The sequence below is a fragment of the Caloenas nicobarica genome, chromosome 3 (genome assembly GCF_036013445.1).
Source record: "Caloenas nicobarica isolate bCalNic1 chromosome 3, bCalNic1.hap1, whole genome shotgun sequence".
Lineage (NCBI taxonomy): Eukaryota > Metazoa > Chordata > Aves > Columbiformes > Columbidae > Caloenas > Caloenas nicobarica.
Window position 1 is genome coordinate 53,961,554 of NC_088247.1, and position 14,444 is coordinate 53,975,997.

The 14,444-nt window shown below is 35.3% G+C and overlaps 1 protein-coding gene across 5 annotated transcripts in view; it reads right to left on the bottom strand.

Moving 5' to 3' along the window:
• Positions 1 to 14,444, bottom strand: part of TBC1D32 (TBC1 domain family member 32) — a 77,516-nt gene that overhangs the window by 19,712 nt on the left and 43,360 nt on the right. For all 5 annotated transcript variants that reach the window (XM_065630917.1, XM_065630915.1, XM_065630919.1 and 2 more), the window contains 2 exons: positions 13,654 to 13,747; positions 4,419 to 4,544 (listed from right to left, as the gene is read on the bottom strand). In XM_065630917.1, coding sequence (XP_065486989.1) covers positions 4,419 to 4,544; positions 13,654 to 13,747 — 220 coding nt within the window. The remainder of the gene's footprint in view (positions 1 to 4,418; positions 4,545 to 13,653; positions 13,748 to 14,444) is intronic.

Consider the following 14,444-nt stretch of genomic DNA (forward strand, 5'->3'; position numbering starts at 1 on the left):
GAACATCTATGTAAAATGACAAGCAGATACTTTAATTTTTGTCTTTTAATACTACATCACATAGCTGCTACATGGACACTCCCTGAAAATCTTTATAAAGGTGGAAACTACTCAGTGATTTTCAATTTAACTAGAAAAATAAATAAAATAAATTCAGGAAAGTTCATTGTATTGTACGGTTACAGAATCACAGAATCACAGAATCACAGAATGTTAGGGATTGGAAGGGACCTCAAAAGATCATCTAGTCCAATCCCCCTGCCAGAGCAGGAAAACTTAGGTGAGGTTACACAGGAAGGCGTCCAGGCGGGTTTTGAATGTCTCCAGAGAAGGAGAATCCACAACCTCCCTGGGCAGCCTGTTCCAGTGCTCTGTCACCCTCACTGAGAAGAAGTGAAAGAAGAAGTTAGTATTGTTGTAAAAGCCCGCATTGCCACACAAATGTTTTTCTTAAATTATGGCAGCTTGACTATATTAACATTGAAGTTTTTAAGAGATGGACAATCACCTCATGCAAATTTAATCTACATATCCAAAATAAAGATAATTTTAATTTAGGAGCGTATAATCATATACAAAGTAAATGAAAGGGTTTTTTAAATTCCCTAAATGATTGCAGTATACTGATAAAGCAGCTGAATTCCTGCAGGATGGGTTTTTTTTTCCTTGAAGAACTAATGTGTAAGAGCAAGGTAATCAAAATGGCTTCTAAACTGCATAAGAACACTGATTAAAAAAAAATCATATGATTAATACTGTTTTAATAGGTAACCACCATGAGACGTTACCTAATTCCTACTCTGAAACGTTCATGCTAAAAAGGTCAAAAACTGCAAAACACATCAGATTTTTTAGATCCTTTCATGTAACTAGTGTTATTGGATTACATTCTATACTAACTCGCAGATGCTTCAGAGGAGTTTAAAAGGAAAAGAACTTTCTTAAGAGAGTTAACAGTAGTTATGCTTGACTTGTGTTAGATTAAAAATTCAAGACTGAAAACCTTGAACAGCTGACTTCTTTGTAAGAGTAGTACCAGAAATTTAAAACTCCATCAACCATACTTTAGTTTAATTAATCTATGAAAAACACAGTTGGCAATTCCTAAGATAATGGGGGAAATTTTCAATTACTGTACATTGAAAAGGCAAAGGAACAACCTGTATTTTCTTTGAAAAGAAAATAAGATAATAAAAATTCTGACAGTGTTTCCATTAGAGATGAAGGTTGCACATTGTATTAGGTCTGGTTGAGATGGAGTTGCTCCAAACTGGTTTGGGAGGCAGAAGAAAGATGGTTTGATCTGCAATTGTTCTTCCTACCTAACATGAAAGACTCTCTGTTCCACTCTGGTTCTGAAACAAGCCTCCTTGAAAAATCAAGTAAGGACATAAAAATGTAAACATATTTTTTGCATTATTGTAAAAACCTCTTTTGCGAATGCAGTGTTTTTAAATTGGTCACACTAAAAAACAAAACCAGGCTGCAGGCAGAATCTAGATTTAATTGAGTGATCTTCGAGGTAGAAGATTTGGTCCACATTTAAAAAGATTAAATAGAGCTTAGAGAATCTATGTTCTTACAGAGAAGAATAGGCTCCTCTGTGCATCAATTCAGAAAGGAAATCTAAGCAGTTACCCCGATTTGTTTTTTTGAAATCATAGCCTAGAGAATTCTCTCTCACACCTTAACGAGAGCCGCTATGGAAGACTACTATGCAGGACTAAAGCTGGTCAAATCTTCTTCAGCTGGACCTAATGAAGACTGAAATTTAAATAATTTTCTCCTTAAAAAAAAAGGAACAACTTGCTAGTAATGGCTCTTTAGCAGAGAAAAGGCTAATCTAGGGTGAAGATGGACATTCTCAAAACTAATGCGATACCATAGAATATAGCACAAAATTGCTGACCAAGTCACTGCGATGGTAAATCAACACCAGAAGAGTGAATGAAAGATATTGATACCATACAGTTTGCTCAAGAAATTTGTAATTGAGTTCAAGCACATTCTATGGATTCAGCACCTGGTAATCCTGACACCGGATCACAAAATACTTTAAGAATCAACACACACTACACTATATAGTCATTGAATCCAATGTCATCTTTGCTGACTATGTTCTGGTTTAACTGCTGTTAATCTCAGTGTCCTTTAAAAAGGGCCCAGTACAAGAAGCGTACGGGTGCATCTTTGTTCCGTAATCCTTGGAGTTTGCTTCATATGCAACTAAAGAAAAAATTTTGATTTCTTCATTCTGGACTGAAACCTCTGAGTCCTATGAAATTTTTGAGAGCTTCACATGCTGCAAAAGATATATAGCAGGACAGCTGCCTCTCATAAAATAATGTCAATGAACATGATGTTGTTTCAAACCACACAACTAGCAGGTATTTTGCTGCTTCCGAAATATCTCCAAACAGACATGCATCATTTGAACAGCTTTGCATCCACCTTAAATTACCAGAAATTACACTCAGTTTATCATATTACTATTATTTTGTAGGGTGTTTTATTTATTTCTTTACTGTTTCATTATGCTATTCTGTTTCTATTTTCATACTTTATTTTTTTGTGCAGTTTGTGAAAGCCTTTGCAGAAGTCCCTGTGAGGCTTAACACAATTCCACAGATACTTTCTTGCTTACTTTTACTTGCAGTTCCATCTCGGCTGGAAACATTCAGAAGCGAGAAAGATTTTTTTGCTTTGGGTTAACAAATCTTAACAACTCTCTATAATTCTACATTCTAGCTTCTGGTACCTCTAACAAAGTTACAGAAAACAACTCACAAAGGTTAGAATAACTACAAAGCACAAAATGAAAGATTTTTCTTTGTAAGCCACCTACTTTAAACATATGTTCTGCTTTTTGTAAAACTATGTTGTTTCAACAAATAATGCCTTTTAGATGCAGGAAGACAGACTAACAATTTTCAACAAAAAAAAAATCATATAATCCAAGAAGAGATCAGTCTAGAAAATATGCTGCATTCAAATAAAACCAATTTTATAAAGACTAAATTATTTGTGCTTCACAATATATAACATCTCAAAAAAACCCTCACTCAACTACTAGATCAGAGTCATGCAAGAAAAGTAAACATACCATTTTGCTAGAAAAATCTAGGGGTTTTAATTGTTACTTCTGAATTTACTTTTCTTATACTACCAGAAGCTCATACAAAATACATTCAGCTGTTTCTGAATGGTTATGAGTCTCTATTTGTTCACCTGTTTCAAAAGGCTGACAACATGCATTTGTGGATCCGGGCAATATTATGTACATTATAAGAGCATATATGCATTATATACAAATACATATGTATTCTGTCTACACACACATTCTTCCGAACAGAAGGTGAGAGCTCTAATTCACAGTCATATAAAACTACAGAATCGAACCTGTTTCAAACAAGCAATAAGAACAGAAAGCTCTAAGAATTTAGAAACATCCAATAATTATTGACTTTAACAACATTATACAAATGACATATTTCTTATTAACTGTTTTAATATTAAATCAGCTCCCATATTAATGACTTACTTAAGGCTTCTGAAACTGCCCTATAACTTTTATATTGCTATATAATTTATCATAAAATTTAGGTCTCTTCTGTAAAACACACACGTTGGGTTATTTTGATCCCATATAAGAGATATTTCATCCCTCTTCGCTGTCAGTTATGTTAACTGCTCACTTAAAGAATTCGAAAGGAAACCTTTGGGACCTGTAAACAAAAAGTTAAGACTATGTACCGAATCTGAATTCTTACAGAAATGAAAGCCAGCAATTTCTGAAAACACCTAGCTTCTTTATTGCTACAGAAGTTTATCTGATATTACAAGAGAGTTATTACATCTGATTTCTGATGATTTATGTCATATGGATGATCACTAGTTTTGTTAGGGCTGGTTTACTGTTTTCACTGATCTACACCAATGCTCCTGCACGAGCACACTCTTCACTAGAAAACACATGTGAAAATGAAGAAAAATCTGGAGTGGGTTCCTCAATGTTTAGTATGGCATAATTCTGAAAGTTTTTACTGAAATCGCTCACTAATGCAATCTCCTGTCGAAGTCATTCATTGATCTCTGCAAAATGTCTGTTTTCTCTCAGGCTTTCTTTTCCATTTTCTCAGCACCTCAATAACGGACCCTTTAGAGATCTGAAACAAAGACTTACACTTGAGCCCATTTTCTGTGTCAAATTTCACCGAAAACAGCCAACACTGAAGGATGATGGCCATAAAGGGAGAAATATAGGACACGAGGCATAAGGCCATTGAAATAGTTTTCACAATCAACACAAAATTCTTGAATACATGCATAGATAATGTAATCCTCAATGAAACTTTAAAGAACAGTTGCTTATTAGGGGTCTTCTGTTTGTCTGTTTTAACTCGGTAGGTCATACTCACTTGTTCCCCTAATGATTTCTGGTCTGGCTTTCATGACTTTGCAGAAGAGTTTTCTACAAATTTCTGTCCACCCAGTTTGCTTCTCTGGACTTTTTAAGAGTGATAAGAGCTTATCAAACTCTTTATCTAAAAGAAAGGAAAAATGAGTGTTATTCTATAATTATAATCTTGGCTCATTCTTTTTTCTTTTTTTTTTTTTTTCTTTCTTTTAAACTTACTATGTAAGTAATAAGCTATTAGTTACAAAGTACCACAGAGACAAGTAGATGAATTCAGAAACTAGAAAACATTTCAACAAAGAACAAGAGAACTCAGATGCATCTGGGAGGCCTGTCACTGCCTGGCATTTTTGGCAGACCTCATACCTTAGGAAGAAAATACAAAATAAATATCCCTTATCCTTTGACAATTAAACTGGAGAAGCAGCCCTAAAGCTAACACTTAAGCCATTACTGAGGCACATTTTATAATTCGCCTAAAGTTATTACTCCGCTGTCCTGAAATGCTAAGAATTAGAAAGACATTTTTAAGAAAGTAGTTTGGTATTTCCATGCAATTTCACCACTCTGAGAATCTAAAATAGAAAAGATAGGAAAAGATCCTCCTCCAGATATCATTAGTTTAATAATAAAACCATGAGGTGGCAGCACTATTTTGTAGAATAGGACATGAAGCATGGTAAGACAGTAACATAATAATGTTCCACAGAAAATTTCTGCTTCTTTCTGTAAGCAGGTTTCCTTCAGATCCTTCCACTATGGACAGGCATATAATAGTTTTGCTGATAATCCCCAGCATTTCCCAACTTTAGCATGAGGACTTAAAACTGGGACAACAGGTTACACTAAAAGTACACTTTTTCTGACGATGAAATGTCACCTTGCAAGTTTTGCGTTACTATTTTGAGAAACTTAGAATTTTAAATCAAGTTTTCTGAAAAATCTAGGTGCAGCCAACATGCTTCAGCCCAGGGTCACAGACTTTTTGTTGGTTCTGCCAGGGGCTGCAAGAATATAATTCAAGCATTTTCTAACTTCTGAATGTTTGACTTCTTACCTGAGCACTACTAAAACACGGTCATTTGGTATATATGAGGCACAAATACATCAGATAACGTTTTTCATTATATGTTCAGCTTGCTTATAAAACAAATTTGTGGAACAGTTTACTAAAACGTTTTTAGAAAAGATTCCTTTTAAATGCAAAGAATTTCAAAGATTGATCCTTATTGTTACTTTTACCTTGTTATTAAAGACACATTCTCTCTTTACAATAGGCAGACATGCTTTCAAAATTAAAATTTCCACTGATGCAATGACAAAAGCACAGTAAGTATGTTCTCTCTTGGCTAAAGCATTTTTTTTTCCTCCATTTCCTACTAAGTTAGAGGAAATTACACACACCTTACCAGTTTTCTAGAATTAAATATCACGGGCTGAGACAGTAAATTTCACAACTAGCTGATTCTCACAGACGACTGAAAACAGAAGAACCATAGCAACAAATGTAGAACCAGCATGTGTAATCCAGGAAAATGTTAAGTTGGTTTTCAACAATATGATGCCTGTACATAAAGCCTTAACAATATTTTTTCTTTAAAACGAACATCTTCTGCAACCAAAATGTCTATCTTGGAATTCACACTGAACAAGGACTATTTGCAAACTACCATGATGCATGATGACACAGCATACTGAATAATATATGCAAGGCAGCAATTAAAAGAATGCATAGATATGCTGTGGCAAATCAAAAAGGAAATAATTTCTTCCCATATGCAAGATTTGTTAAAAAATGCTGACATATTGGGAAGGGCTGACTGTTCAAATTCTATTTTTCTGAAAGCAGAACAAATTTCAAGTTCAAATGCCAAGTCATTTTATAAAGTAATTTTATATAAGATAAAACTGACCAAACTCAGTTTTCTAACAGAAAATCCTGACCCTACAAAATGGAAGCAATCGATTAGACTGCTTCTCCTCCGAAAACCTCATTCCCAGGCTACTTGATTCTGCTATGAAACATTTCCGGTCAACTTCAGGGGAAAAATAAAGGTGGTACCTCTAATAAGGTAAATCCACTCCAGCTGTGCACAATACCTTTGGTACCGGACCATGCAGTTCCCATCATTATGAAAGGATTGTAGTCTACACCACTGCTACTAACTATTCACTAAGGTGATGAAGGTTCTTTATACCTTGCAAACACTCCTTTGTTCTGTTTCTACATTTTGGAAAAAAACAAAAACAAAAACAAAAAAACCTTTATAGAAATGAATTCTGTCATGAAAAAAGATTTCTGATTAAAGATTTGACAACAGTTTGAGCCAGTCTACAGCTATTTAGAAGATCTGCTGTTACTTTTACTTCCTTAGAATACTTCAGCATTCATTTTCCAATTAAACTTAATTGTTTCCACAAACAAAACACTATTTTCTAATTATCTTATTCTTTTAGGATGATGAGAGTATTTTCAACATAATTACGATACTGTATAAAATTTATTTTAAGCTGGTCTAAAGACCTTAATGATTTATAAACAGTATATTGTATACCTGTCACTGGGATTTATGATACGATACACAGGATATCAAAAAAAGCTGATTACAGTAACCTAATTATTATAATTAATAATTATTTTAAATTAATTAACATCAAATTCCTTTGTCATCCTCAAATAATTAAATTCTCAGTTAGCATCTTTCCAAACAACATGCACTGATGCTTAGAACAGCTTACGTGAGTATGAAAATTTAATGTGAAGAAGGATTTACTCTTCTGGTATTATCAGTAGGATTTCTAGGTTTTCTCTGCCCTTTTCTGCTATTTCTATAACAGATGAAGGTTGAAGAAAATCTTAGAACTGCAAAGCAACACTCTTCTACAAGTTAAAGAGTTATTTTACTTCCCAAAGGATTGTAGTAATTCAGTTTGGCAGGTGAGGATCAGAGACTACAAGCTGAGATTTAATCAGATAGTTTACCAGGGACCAGGGTGAAATTTTGATTCCTCTGAAGGAAATAAAACTACAAAAAATCCCCCAATAATTTCAAGAAAGTAGGACTTCAAGACCACGGCACATTCCTCTGCTGCTTCCTCCTGGCTTCTTCATTTGTGATTGCTGAAACGCACACATGCTAAAATCTAGCAGTGTCAATACATCCAAAATTGTACTGTTTAAACATGTAACCTTTTATAATGCTAATGAATGCTCCAACAATAGGACAAGGAAATAAAGATGACGGTATTACAGTATTTTCTGAAATTTAGCTAAAGACCACTGACCACTGTATTCACATTAAGGTTCCTCTGGAAAGGTAGGCTTTAACAAAAAGAACTTCAGCAGCCTCAAATATGTAGCAAATATAACTAATGCACGCATATGTATGCAAGTCTGCAAAAAGTTTAGACAAGAGACAAAATCTAAGAGTAAATACTCTCACTAAAACATGAACTACCTACTTATCACAACTGCCAAGTCAACACTAAATTTCCATTTCTGTCATCAGAATAGAGACAGGCAACCTACTGAAAACAAGAACTCATTCTTATATAAGTAATGGATATTTTTTTTTCCCCTCAGTCAACAAGGACACAAGATTTAGGATCCTCAGAGAGCTCACAGGAACTTTCAAACTCAAATTACAGAGAAACAAGCTCAAGATCCATGCAACCAAGGTACTATAGCATAACCATGTATTTAATATATCCATTACACACTGTAACTGGTCTCATATTGTGGCAACTCACAGTTTCTTATTTTCTTCCAGCTAAACCATTCACTTATCTTAACAGCTTGTCATTAGAGATGGACTATCACTTTCTCCAGCAGGTTACCACAGTACAAAAACCAAAGAGAACCTTGCGGGGCGGGGAGGTTGAATGAAAATTGCTTCCAAAAAAAACTCACGATACCAAATAAAAGCCAGCTCACTTTCACAAGTCAGTAGTCAAATATAACTTGTCCAACAGGATTACCACATAAGCTGAACTTCAAGTACTACACAGCCCTGGGCTATGCCTACTACTTGTTACTGAGGATGGGCTTTCACACTATTGCCAGAGGTTTTCTAAGCACATATCAATGCAAAGAGAGAAATGTCCTGCTATTATTTCTTCTCTTTTCACTGGTACATCACTAAATGGGTTCACTAGTTACCCTAGATTTTTTTTTTTTTCTGGAAGAAATACCAGAACTGCTAAAGGAGGTGGAGGAAACAAAGAGAGGGAAGGGAAGGGAAGGGAAGGGAAGGGAAGGGAAGGGAAGGGAAGGGAAGGGAAGGGAAGGGAAGGGAAGGGAAGGGAAGGGAAGGGAAGGGAAGGGAAGGGAAGGGAAGGGAAGGGAAGGGAAGGGAAGGGAAGGGAAGGGAAGGGAAGGGAAGGGAAGGGAAGGGAAGGGAAGGGAAGGGAAGGGAAGGGAAGGGAAGGGAAGGGAAGGGAAGGGAAGGGAAGGGAAGGGAAGGGAAGGGAAGGGAAGGGAAGGGAAGGGAAGGGAAGGGAAGGGAAGGGAAGGGAAGGGAAACTCACAGTAATAGAAAGAAAAGTGAGAAAGGAAATAAGTAAGACCTTCCTCTTCTGATGATAGTGAGGCTTTTAAATACGCTCAACCATAACACAAAGTCACACCTAACGGCGTGACTGAAGACACGTTTACAACAATTCAATTAATCTGCTGCAATCCTGCCTTCGTCATATGTGGTTAAATTTTGCTACCCCATTCCTTCCTTTGCGCTAGCACTGGTTGCTTTGTGTAGCCTTGTCAAAAAGAAAAAACAAACAAACAAATGCACCAAACCAAAACCCCATGACCTTTACTAGTTAATGAATATATGGAACTGCACTATAAATAACCTACAGTTACCTGCATGTATGAAATCTGAACCACCACACCATAACTTTCTCCAAGTGTAAACTGATCTCATTCCCTAAAAATGCTGGTATATAGTTCTTCAAATAATTGTTCAGCTAGCTTTTGTGTCTAAAGTTGGTAAGACCTAGGAAAATTCCTAAATGTTCTAGAAAATGTCAGAAATGCCACAAGACCTTTCTCATCTAATTGTTTTGTGATAAAAGTGTTTTTCTATTACTAGGAAACTAAGATCTGTAAATCCACGTGTATCTTATCAAAAATCTAAATTTAGAGTTAATGAATAATCTGACTATATTATATTAGACTACTACACGAAAACAAATCCATATAAGGACTGCTAGTTTCAGACAGATACTGAAAAACAAACAGACAAAACAAAAACAAACAAAACACAAACCAGAAACATGGCACCATGTTCACATTCAAGTTAGAGTATAAAGCAAAGAACTCAGAGAACAGTGGCTGAGATAAAACACCAAAAGACTTTAAGAACATTTTCACAGAAGATTTTTGGTAGCAATTCTGGACTGTATGAGTCAGGAAGAGAGTAAGATTAATGAAAGGTGGGGTGCCTATGGATATGGAAACGCTAACCAGCGAGTGTGTCATTGCAGGACTATTACGGACACTGTTCTTCAGTCACACTCATCACCAACTGTCACAGCTGCAGAGAAGGAAAGGAAAACAGATCTTCTGTGCAAATAGATGAGTTGATATTATCGTTTAATGCAGTTCTAAGAAGTTTTAATAACCTACAGTGTAGGTAATATTACAAGTAAAAACCCCACCATTTTTAGTAGTTGTACCATGAATAACGAAGGACTATATCACTCTTTGAAAACCACTTAATAGTTCTTCCTCTTATCTTACTGAAATAATAATTGAACAATTAAGACAAAAGAAAAGTAACAGGGTATCTTGCTGCAGTGTAAACAGGTGGAAATGGCATAATTAATTTCCACATGTAAATAATGATCCGCATAAATCACTTGAAGCTTCACTATAAATTATCTTTGACAGAAGTGAACCATTAATATACTGCTATACTATAGTTTTCCAACTCTAAATACTGGCTAAAATAATGCATATTAATACACAACCCAGCAAGTTTATTTTTCCATATATCCTTTCCTACAGACATACATACCATACCAGCAAATGCCTAACATCTGCAAAAACAGGGCAGATATTTGAAAAGGATGATGCAATACAGATTTTCCTCAGATACAAATATACTTTTTGGGTGAGTCTATCCATTCAAAGTGTCATGAAATGGAGGAATTACTCCACTAGTCCAACGCAGCTACTAATTTTACCAGCATAAATTATAATAGCTTCACTTTTGATCTAGTGAAGCAAAATATCCAGTTGCCAGTGTTTGTGAGCACTACATCAGCACAAAACAATAGCAAGAGTGTTAAAAAAAAAAAAGTTTGCTAAGATGCAGCCTTCAGGCCTTGGTGCTGAGAAACACATGTTCCAGACACTCTGCAGAGTTAGCACTCCTCTGCATTTTCTTACAGCTAGTCCTTCCCTCAAAAAATGTAACAACTAAAAAGGTGCCAGTGCTGCATGTTTACCTCTGTTTTTAAAAAGAATGTAGAGAGGGAAGGAAAAAAAAATATTTCCTGAGTTTTCTTCATAAAAGAACTCAGTGTGAATAAGTCCTTTTCAGTGACCTGCCCCTCATACGCTACTTTAAGTTTTATCTATCATTTCCATTATACTGGATACACAGGCTATGTGAGATCTAGGGCTGTAGAAACGAAGCTTTCTGTTCCCTGACCTCAGCAGAATCATAGAATCATTTTGGTTGGAAGAGATCTTTAAGATCATGGAGTCCAACCACAACCTAACTCAAGCACAAAACCGTGTCCCTAAGAGCCTCATCTATATGTCTTTTAAACACCACCATGGCAGTGTATATTAAAAAAAAAAAAATCAACTCCAGTTATGTTTTTACAGCTGACATCATAATTATGGACACAGGACCAGTTTTCAAAGAAGAAAGAAAGGTAAGCTTCTCTTCCAGTGTTCGTGTTGCCTGCATAATAAGAAAGGAGGTAAATAAGAGGTCAGGACAGACACAATAAAACCTACAGTTACAGCCTTTTCAGACAAAGAAACTGCACATTCTTTAACAGTGCTAAGAATCTAGCAGTCTTAACTATTCATGTAATAGAAACACCCCAAAGAGAGGGGAAGATACTGCACAAGTTACACAATGAAGCACTGCAGTATGAAATCTGAAGGCAGAGAGCTCTGGGGAACTGCAGAAGTGTCGTGCTGGCCTTCAGTCCCTGGGGGCAGGTGTGACAAAGCCATCCTGCATTCCCACTCATACGATGCACAAGTGTTTGCACAGCTGCAGAACTGTTGCCATTTGGAAGTCTGTGTGAAGCCCTACTAGATTTCTTTTTTTATATTTGATTTGTAACAAATCTTTATTGCCAAGTAAGCCAACTCTTCCTTTTTCTGCACAGGGACACAGAAAACAAACAATCTGCTCTCCTTACAACTCCTTTTAGCATACTAAGAGACTCTCTCCAGTTCTAATTATTTCAATCTATACTTGCATCTCACATTTCAAAGTCACGATCTGTAGCTGTGCTCTAGAATCCTTCAAACGTACCTGTTTTCCTCAGACTGCAGAGCCCATGCCAGACGTACTCCACTCAAGGACTCACCACTTCCAACTGACAAAGATCATCTTCTGTCTTGTATAAACCTAACTCACAGATCTTTCTCCTAACTATATTTTAAACTCTCTTGTGAAAGAGCACTCCTATTGCTGCCATACTGTAGTGCTAAAGATTCCTATTCAGATATTCATCTACTCATGCTCTTGAGTTCTTTTTTTTCCCCAAACACTGGAAATAGCAATTTATGAATTTAATTATTTTCATTTTTGATCTACTTATTCTGATATTTTCTTTCAAAATAACTTACACATCCTGAAAGCTTCAGTCTGGCAAATCAGATATTCGCAGTTTCACAGAAGATTTTTTTTTAAAATACTGAAAATGAACACTTTCAGTGTTTTACTTTTTTTTTTTCCTCAAAGCACGAACACAAAATATTTTGTTTGACTATGAAACTAAATGTTCTGATTATTTTTCAGTTATATAGTCTTTCACTTCAGTTGCCTTTAATATAAAAAAATCATTTTCAAATAAAAATATTTCAATACTTCAAACACATCTGCAAACATTTGAAACTTCAACAAATTTACTGTTAGTCAAAAAGTTTTACCCTAGGTTTCCTAGCTGGTTGTCATCCACAAAAGTCACAACTACAATCTCTATTCCATTATCCCACTTGTTAATGATGACCAACAGAATTGCTCTGAACAAGAAAACAGAGAGGTTCTCTGGGATACAATAAAATATGCTTTTCCAGTCCAAAAGCAAGACTGCCTGCCTCCTTGAAGACAAATTTAAAACAAGTGGGCACCCACTTTACAGTGATTGGATTATTGATTTACGAAAATTGCCTTGGGAAGCATGGAACAATGTTAGCAAAGTTAAGATACGGAAAATTCCCTTCTTATATGACTGCATGGCCTTTCTTCTTGTCAGAGAAGGGAATCAGCCTTTCTTTTAGTTTCTGCTAGATATTTATAAACAGATTATTTGTATTCTACAGTTAATGTAAAATTGCTATCACTTCTGAAAACCTATATCTGCTAAGGAAGTTCACAGATACTTTCTAATAAATACATCTCAAGGATACGGTAAACATGAACAAATACAAAGAATGATTTATTTACTATGAACCATTAATCAGATTCTTTTACATTGTCTATGGAAACTAAAACCTTAGAAGAGTTTCTGTGTATGAATGAAAACTGCTTTGCCTAGATAGCTCTTCAAAGGATTCTTCAGTCAGCCCACATTCCAAATTGATGTTCAGTGTGGAAACCAACTATCCTAAACGCTCTCTATTTCACACACCACCAAGCTTTGTAAACACAGGGATCTGAATCACCAAAGTAGCATACAAAAAATTTGTAGCTTAGCCACACTGTCTTGCTTCAGTTACCAGAGAGATGATACAAATATATCTCATGAGTCACCCACCTGAGACGAGCCAAAAGGTTAATCTTGAAGTTTGCATAAGAATTAGATTACTAAATGGAGCTTCGCAGATTGACAGTTGCACAGAGCCAGACAAGCAAAACCAAACCAACTTATTTAGCTACAAATGCAGCCAACAATTAAAAAATTCTTAATTTTTATGAGATTATAATCTGGTGGATGGGGCATGGGGAGCAGGAAGGAAGGAAAAAAGAGTTTAAAAGAAAAAAAAAAAAAATCAACAGAGATGCTTATTTGACATGTACGCTGCTTGCATGCTTCATGTATACCTTGTCTGAATTCGGCTTCCCTAGGAATTTCTGCAAGATAGCACTTTGGCAAAGGGAATGATGAAAACATTGGCCAAATGTATGGATCACTGCCCTAGAAATAGGACCAGAGAGAAATGAATTTAGGAGAAGCATTAACAGCATTTGCTCAATTAACACACAGGTAAAGTTCCCAGAATTACTGCCTATGCACCAAAATTATGCTTGATGCTACAATTTGCAATCAGATATTCCACAACTCAAAAAAAAAGTTTAAAAATACAAAATCCAAAAAGCATTGAGCCAGAATTTTTTCTGGTACATACCACTGACAGTTTTGATTTTAAAGATTTTTTTTTTCAAGCAAAAGGGAAAATGCTTTTTTTCTTAAATAATTTTTAGAAATTTTTAAAACCCTGCAGTTCCAATTTCATACATTGATCTAGCTGTCTTTGCTGTGATGACCGTAATTTGCATTTCATCTTTACGAGAACGACAGCCAGTGAGAAGCAGAAAATTTAAAGAGGCTGCTGAACAAACAGGGTATTGTTAGAACATCGACGAAAGCTCCAGGTATTAGATACTGCAGATGAAAACCCAAGCATGGAAAAGAAAGCTAATAAAGAAAAGATAAAATATAAAAGTAAAAAAAAAATAATACAAATTTCACTTTTACAGTAGAAAAAGTAACATTAAAATGTTACTTTAAAATTATGTTTAAATGTTACTTTAATGTTAATTATGTTACTTTAAAATTTATGTTTAAAATGAAACATAAAAATTTCATTTGAAAGTGATATGACCTAGGCATA